Here is an 8110-nt window from a genome sequence, read left to right as displayed (position 1 = left end):
CAAACCCAATAATTCCGGCTGCGCTCGATTATCATGGGTCGTTTCCCATTTTGAGAAAAGCCAAACCCATTCTTTGGATCTTGCTGCTGACCCGGAGAGATGCGATACAGAAGACTGGATTTTATTCAGTTGATGGGAGCGAAAGGCCTTCCCCGAAATCATGCACAAGATGCGGCCACACGTAGTCTTACCGACAAACACGTGGCCAGCCTTCAGGCAACATCTCTCATAAACCGCCACGTCTCCATGACTCTACAATACCAACCGCTCTCTGCCCCATCTCTCCATTATTCTTCTTTTTCCAGTTTCATCAGTCTCGCGTTTAAGATTAGTTTCCTTCCTATGGTAAGAAGAAAATAGAAAGAGAGAGACATGGATGAGAGAAGAGCGCTGCTGATGGTGGTGTTATGGCTTGCGGTGTCGGTGGAGGTGCGTTGGTGTTTGGAAAATGTGAAGGAGAAAGCGGACTTGGCGGCAGGGAAGGTGAAGTTGAAGGTGGAGGAGGCCAAACAAACTGCAGAAGAAGCCGTGCAAGATGCCAAGGACAAGGGGGGCTCCTGGGCGGATTGGGCTTACGAAAAGTTCACCGAGTAATCATCTTCATTTCCCCTCAATCTTTCTTCATCTCAGGATAGAGTCAGAACCCACAGACATTATGAAAAAATGTTGGCATACTTTTCTTCAGGTCGTTTTTTACTTTCGTGACAGTGAAATAGGGTGAATAGTCATCTCTCTCTTTCAACAAATTTGAAGATATTTTCCTTCAAACAGCATTTGCATTTAAAAATCAAATGATAGGATTTGTTGTACATATGTTTGAGGATGAATGAAATATTGATGTGATCTAGGTAGGAAAAAATAAGGGAAAATAATAAAGGCCGTAATACACAAAGGCAAAGGGAGTGTGCCATGCCATCCTATTGCCCCGCGTTACCTATAGGCCCATTTGTAGAAAGCAGACAATGGAATACACCAAAAAAAAAAAAAAGTGGACCTGGAGAACCCACAATCCCTTTAATGTTGTGTTATCTTTCCCTTGGTGGAGAGCCACAATTGAAAGGGTTTGCTTGAAAAAAAAAAAGGAAAAAGAAAAATTATTTGCCAATTAAACGACAAGAGATGTGATAGATGATGAATTAAAGCCATCCTTTGTGGATCTTGATGGTTGAGAACATCATTCGAAAACGTACAAGTCTGTGCATGCTTGATTCTAGTTATTTCTAAATGGATGACGAAGACCTTTTGACGGCGGTGGTTTCAGGGGATTTGGAGCTAAACAGGAGAACGTAAAAGAAGGGGCTCAGAATATGGTGGATAAAGCTGGGGATGCTGCTTCAAAGGCCACAGAAACTATGAATTCTGCTGCATCTGGTACTTCTTTTACTTTCTCATCTTGTAATTAATGTCGACTCTTCTTGTAACACAATTGCACTTTTTTTCCTACATATCGACATCTCCTCCAGAAGCATCACGGTATGCTACTGAGAAGGCTGGGGAGGCTGCCAACTTAGCTTCTGAAAAAGCAGGCGATGCCAAGAACTTTGCTTCCGAGAAGGCGGAGCAAGTAATAAGAATGACTTCAGACAAGGCTGCTGATGCCAAGGGTGCAATGGCTGGAGCAATGTCACATGGAAAAGATGGAGCAGCTAATGTCTATGATGGAGCCAAAGAAACAGTAGCAGGAGCAATGGAGTATGGAAAAGATGGAGCAGCAAATATCTATGATGGAGCCAAAGAAAAGACGGCCGGAGCAATGGAGTATGGAAAAAAGGGAGCAGAAAATATGTATGATGGAGCCAAAGAGAAAGTGGCAGGAGCAATGGAATATGGGAAAGATGGAGCAGGAAATATCTACGATGGAGCCAAAGAGAAAGTGGCAGGAGCAATGCAGTATGGGAAAGATGGAGCAGGAAATATCTACGATGGAGCCAAAGGAAAAATGGGAGGAGCAGTGGAACATGGAAAAGATGGAGCGGCAAATGTCTATGATGGAGCCAAAGAGAAGATGAACACGGCTGCAGATGCAGTTTCAGATAAGGCTAGTGATGTCAAAGAGACAGTGGAAGGAGCAATGGGGCATGGAAAAGATAAAGTGGCCGATGCTTATGACCAAGCTAAACAGAAGGTGAGCGACACATACACCTCGGCCAAGGAAACCGTGACCGAGCAGGCCAAATCCAACTATGAAGCTGCCAAGGAGAAGGCTTCCCAAGCTGCGGGTGATCTTGGAGCTAAGATCAAAACTGAACGTGCAGAGCTATGAGCAACTAATGAGGCTTGACCAGATTCACCACCACCTTCCATGCTTAGCTTCATAAAGCCATCTGTGAGTCGCTGTTATATATATAATTAGCATGTTCCCCCTTATGTTTTTCTTAATATATTTGTGTTCTCTTTGAAAATTTTCACAGGAATTGGAACCCTATTTCAGCAACTTCTTTATGTCTTCCTCCTATATTTCCAGTGCTACTTCTATTCTCCAATTTATTTATTTTTTCTAAGATAATAATAATAAATGCCTTCCATTTGGCAAAAACGTAAAAGACATGGTACAGTGCCTCTCAAAAAATAAGAAGGTTCAATTGCAAAAGTACCAATTTTTTTCTCAAATTTTGTGACATGTATATAGGGAAGGAGGCGTGTGGGGCTGTGAGGCGTGCGGGGCTGCTGGGCTGCATACATCAAGGTGGCTTCTCACTTGATATGCAGCCCATTTGGGAACAGTCTTCGCCCAAACTCTGCAGAAAAAACCTAATGGGCCACAATACCGACTTTCCTAATCATAGCTTTACTACCCCACTTCTGGTGCGCTTTTGCCAACGAGCGAATGGCCACCGATTTCAGATCTTCTCCATTCTAAGCCGCCCAACATGATTTTTAGTATGATTAGCCACATTTATATATATATATACTACATACCCGGCAGTGGTTTGTGTCAGAAATCAGAAGATATGATCTCTCTGATCTTTAGCAGGATTTCTCTAGTCTGAATGTCCCCGTCCAGGTGCTCACACCAAGGTATGGTACTTGGTTATTGTCATTGCTCAGAATTATAGAGAATATATATATTATATCACTTATTTCATTCACGCCGTCTACTTTCTGTTTTAATCCTCGTAGCTGGTTTTCAAGCCCATGGGTTGGAACCGTTACCGCTACTCTTGTTATAACTAGGGCTACTCGTAGGTCTAGTCACCATTCTATACAACATATTGGTTTGTAATCACGCAAATACTCACTTAAATCCATGTAGGTCTAAATCTTGTAGAGAGTTTTTACTTAAAAAATTCCGTCTTTAGTCTACAATTGGATTCAAGAAATGTGAATATATTGCTTATTATTTTCAAACTCTAGTCTAGTTATTCCTCTATATAAATGACTATAGAACAAGAGCGGGGCTAGTGAGGTGAAATTCATCTTATTTCTATGGATCTGTTAAACATAATGAGGAGGTATGTATATTTGCAACCAGGAATGCGATCATACGAGCTAGGGCTATAGTGTTCATATCAGTAAAGGGAAAGGAGATTAGGTTCAATTATCAGATACATAGGAATTGAATGGTGTCGTTGAGTGCATGGTCGCTTGTTTCTAGTTACCATATTATTTCAGTGGTGGGATGCTGCACATTCAAACCACCCAGGTACTGGAGGTAGACAAAGGGGCAATTTCCTTGCCTAAAGGTATTGACTAATTTTAAGACACAAGGATCTGGAGGATAGTTAACCCAGGCTATTGCCTTATCCAATATGCCTCTCTTAATCAATATTGAAGATCATTAGGTATTTTTTTTTATCCCCATTAAGTAGCTGAACTTTCTATATACGGTCTTAAAATTTAGTTTCTGTGACAACTTTGAATCTCTTATTTGTTCCTTGCAAAACGAAATGTAATCTTCCAGGGGTTTCTCCATTTCACGTTCCGGAATTGTAATAAGGATACTGTCTTTCCCAAGTCCTTTCTGTCGTCCAAATTCTGTCAGACCATCCTTTTCAGATTCTCTTACCACTTTTAATACTTAGTAAACGTGCCTTCGGATCGACTGTGGGTCTACTATTTCTGTCCATCTTTAATTTTTCATGCATTAGCTGACTGGTGTTCAGTTTACTTCTGCTCTTGGAAGCAGTTTTGATGAATTCTCACCAGCCTGAGCTACTATTTCCTCCGTATCAAAATGCAGAATGGGCTGAAGAATTGGACATCCTGCCTTGTCCATCAGCCAGTGACCAATGTTCAGGTAACTGCTAAGGGGAGCATGTATCAAAAAGCCTCTCGATCCAAGGGTGATAACCTATAACTAGAGAAATGTGTAACTGTCAGACTACCATAAGATTCATATTTGCTCAATTGTAATCCGGTCTCTTGTTTTTTCTCACAACTAAAGCCGAGCCAACATCCAGACATATATACACACACACATACATTTATTCATGTTGAGATCCTTGCTGCTTTCTTTATTAAGGGACCCTTCCATCTTCCTTGAACTTCCCCCAGTGTTAAACTAGTTTTACAGTCTTTTTCTTAGCAATCTTTATACCATTTGTTACCCAATTGTCCTTCTAGCCAAGGCCCTAGCTGTATATGACTAATATTGTTCTTTGCACAGATGATACACTCTTCATCTTTTCTTATCCAGTTTACTAACTCTGAATTTTGTTGAGGGCTGATAAATTACATTGCTAAATATATGCCTTGACCAGTTCACAAGGGATTTCCGCTTCTTTTTTGGGAGAGAGTTGTCCCTTCCAAGCTCTAGACTCATGAAGTCCACATATTGGAGGAGTATAAGTCTCCTCTCTTTTCTGCTTGGTCACTTTATTGTGCTAATTTCTAATTTTACATCTTTTGACGGCTACGAATGTCTACTTCAATCTATACTTCTTGCTCGGTCATCAGGATTAAGTATAGCCTCACATTTGAACACATTCTTACCACAATGGTGTGCCACAGGTATGAGCAACTGCCCATTGCCGAAAAATGATTATGACCTTCCCTTATTCTCCATGTGCAACAACCAGGTTTCTAAATCTAATTAAAACCATAAGATACTATGAAAATCTAAAGTGTAAGTGAATACAGAAACTCAGAACTTAAAAGAGGAACTTGCAGGAGGATTGAAATTTGAAAATGTGGGTCTGCTCATATGCCAGTGTGCTGACAGGAGCAGTCCAGTTGTTTCACTTCGACTGTGGAGAAAGATAGAAGAATGTGGTAGGGTTTTAAGGAACCAAAGAATTGGCGATTAAATGGACAGATGGGATTAATGCAAGAGATGATAGTACAGTAGTAGTAAAGTAGATTAGTAAAAAGAGACTCGTACGTGAGACTTACCTCCCATGAGTCCATGACCACCAAGCAAAGAGGAAAATACGTGCAATTTTTGTCGTTAGTTTCTTCTTTTCTTTCCCTTTCTCTTTCTGGGGAGGAGCTTTTTGAGCTAGTAATATGGAAGGAAGAAAGGGTAAGATCCCAATATGTTTCGAGTAGAAAAATAATACAGGTTGATGTTGCCAATGTTTTTCTGGAGGATTTCACAAAAGTGAAAGAAAAGGATTACACGTTGATGTTAACAACATTACGGAGAAATTGGGAAAAATCAGAAGTAGTGAGTCCTCTAATCTATCTCCTCCTCTCTATCTTATTATGCACATCTAATCTAATTATTCACTGAGTCTCTCTCTTTCTCTCTCACTCTCTCTCTTTTTCTCTCAAAGTAATAGTAATAATCTGAAAGGCTAGCATTTTGTCTTACAGTTGCTTCTTCTTCATGGCTTGTTTGTTGTTGTGCATCCAGACCTTGAAAACCTGTCTCTTTACACCCACATCTGAACAAAACTGCTGGACTTCCTGTTCTTCTTGCTTCTGAATCTTCCATCCCAACTTCTCCGCAAACTCCTGCATCTTATCTTTTTGTTCTTGTGAGAATTTTGTTCGAAACCTCTTCTTTGAGAGCGCAAACGCTGGCTGCGGCTGCAGGTGCATTCCAACATTGGACTGAAACATGTTTAGATCTTCGCTGGATGACTCTGCGGGAGCTCCTCCGCCGCCACCAAATGCCATCATCATTGGTGGAATTGGGCTCATTAATGGACTGCCCGATAGACCATGGGAGTATTTATGGTGCTGATGAAGATGGGGCAGTGGAGCATGCGATGGAGGGAGCTGAGGAGCTATTGTATTTCTTCTGCTACTGTTAGTGTTGGGGTTACAAGTATAGTAACAATTGGCGGTGGGCTGCGACTCTCCATCGATCTCTTTGCGATGAAAATTGCGGTGGCAATCGCAAGCTGCACATTTCAAGGCTTCTAGAGTCCCTTCCTCTCCGCTTGGCATGAATTCTCCGCATCCATCGAAGACGTGCCCGCCCATGCTCGCCGCATGATTCTTGAGGCATTCTCTATATCGAATTGAGGCTGCTGATTGAGGAGGTGGATGTGGCGGCGCTGCTGCTACTTTTGGATTTGATCCACCGGTAATCGGTGTGGCGGTTGCACCGGAGACTGCAATTGTAGCTGAAACAGGATCTGGATCTGGGTCTGGATCCCCTACTTCCCCGTGTTGTGTTTGTTGTTGTAGATTGAATTGGTGATGATGAAGGTGACGGTGATCTAGGGTTTGTGATGGACTCAAAACTGTAGTACCACTGGCAGCTCCATCTCTTCTTCTGTCTCCCACAGGTAAAACTATGGATGCAGGAGATACCTTGGATGGCGATTCCCTGTTGGGTGGGCTGTAACCCAAAGAGCTTGGCATCCCTATCTCCTTATCTTGGCCTCTCAGTTCCATTAAACCCCCCAAGTTCTAAAGATAAAACCTTTGGTTTCACCACCTATCTTTATTAATCTCTCTTCTTAAACCATCATCATCTTCTTCATCATCCCTCTCAAGCCGTATATATACACCCTTCTTGTAACTCTCTCAACCCTAATTCATCCCATCTAACTAAGCAATGAGCAAAAATTAATCAAAGAAATAATCAAGGAGCTAACCCAAAAATTCTCCCTCCTTTTTGTTGTGATATGGACGTTGTGGGTGCTAAACCCACCAACCCATTTCTCGAATTTTCAACCCTACACCCCAGAAATGGGCAAGTGTTTGAGCAGTGGATGGCGAAATGTGTATTAGATAACTTAGGACAGCAGATTAATCTGAGAAGGCTTAAAAAAATAAAAAGAAGTGGAACAGGAGATGGAATGGGCCCCTTTTAAAGCTGACCAAGACTTACCTTGGGATATTGAAAGTGTAATTTGTAGATGGAAGAGCTGAAAGAGGGAGTTGCACCAGCATTAGCATCCTAGAATGATAGAGCTGAAAGGAAATAAATAACTGGTTGTAGCATGGATTAAGGAAGACAAGGTTTTGAGTTAGGAAAAATGAGGTTTAGGAAGTGAGAAAGAGGTGGGGTGTGTTTCCTACCACCCATCCAACCCCATAAAATCCATCCATCAAAGCAACAGGTGGGTTGGTTTGTACTCAAAATGAGTGATGACTGCTAGAGCTAGACTGATGACACTCAGAGTACCCTCTGCTAAACCAACCGACAAGGTCATGTTCGTCCTCTCCCACGGCCTGCACACTGGTCCAGTTCCTAATTATTGCTTCCCTCTTGCGTTTGTTATCTTCTGTGAGCACACTCTCCAACCCTTAAAACACCCCCAAATCCAAAAACCCAAAGGCAGCTAGAGAGAGAGAGAGAGAGAGGTGACATGACGTTACTTTGGTTGCCTGGAATCTTCCTGCAATCTTGTAATCATGGATAAATCCTAGTTGTAATCTCAGAATGAGACGTAAAATGGCAATTAGAGGGGAGAGGGGGTGGTCTCAAACGAAGGCTTAAGGCGATAAAAGATAATTCAGTGAGAAAGAGAAACGAGAGTGCGACTCTTTTGTGTGTTTGTGGGGAATTAAAGTGAGAATGATGGTCCACAGCACAGCACTTGTCCTGTTAGTGTGTGTCAGATTCTCTCTCTAGGACTTCTCTCCCTGCCTCCCTCCCCCTCTCTCTCTCTACTCGAGCCTCTTGTTGTGCGCCTGCTGCAATTCCTGCAACTCCACTCTTTTAATTTCTATAACCAATGACTCTCCCTCACCCATCTTTCGCATTGTAATT

General features: G+C 42.1%; 2 protein-coding genes across 3 annotated transcripts; one reads left to right on the top strand and one right to left on the bottom strand.

Annotated features, from left to right (window-relative positions):
• Window positions 1-28: 28 nt before the first annotated feature.
• On the top strand, window positions 29-2434 carry LOC100241000 (late embryogenesis abundant protein D-29). The gene is made up of 3 exons (XM_002266465.5): window positions 29-590; window positions 1262-1371; window positions 1464-2434. Exons 1-3 carry the CDS (start codon window positions 373-375, stop codon window positions 2261-2263), a joined length of 1128 nt encoding a protein of 375 aa, XP_002266501.1. The 5' UTR covers window positions 29-372; the 3' UTR covers window positions 2264-2434.
• Window positions 2435-3770: 1336 nt separating this feature from the next.
• LOC100258112 (zinc-finger homeodomain protein 6) lies at window positions 3771-8110 on the bottom strand. Of its 2 annotated transcripts, none has more exons than XM_019219482.2 (2): window positions 5753-8110; window positions 3771-5521 (listed from the first exon to the last, which is right to left on the bottom strand). In XM_019219482.2, exons 1-2 carry the CDS (start codon window positions 6784-6786, stop codon window positions 5140-5142), a joined length of 1416 nt encoding a protein of 471 aa, XP_019075027.1. In that variant the 5' UTR covers window positions 6787-8110; the 3' UTR covers window positions 3771-5139. The 2 variants fall into 2 exon arrangements, with proteins under 2 accessions (XP_019075027.1, XP_019075028.1); XM_019219483.2 differs by having other exon boundaries at window positions 3775-5437; window positions 5753-8107.

This window comes from Vitis vinifera, chromosome 4 (genome assembly GCF_030704535.1).
Source record: "Vitis vinifera cultivar Pinot Noir 40024 chromosome 4, ASM3070453v1".
Taxonomy (NCBI): Eukaryota; Viridiplantae; Streptophyta; class Magnoliopsida; order Vitales; family Vitaceae; genus Vitis; species Vitis vinifera.
Note: the sequence above shows the minus strand (reverse complement) of the source record. Positions and strands in the feature narration are given on the sequence as shown.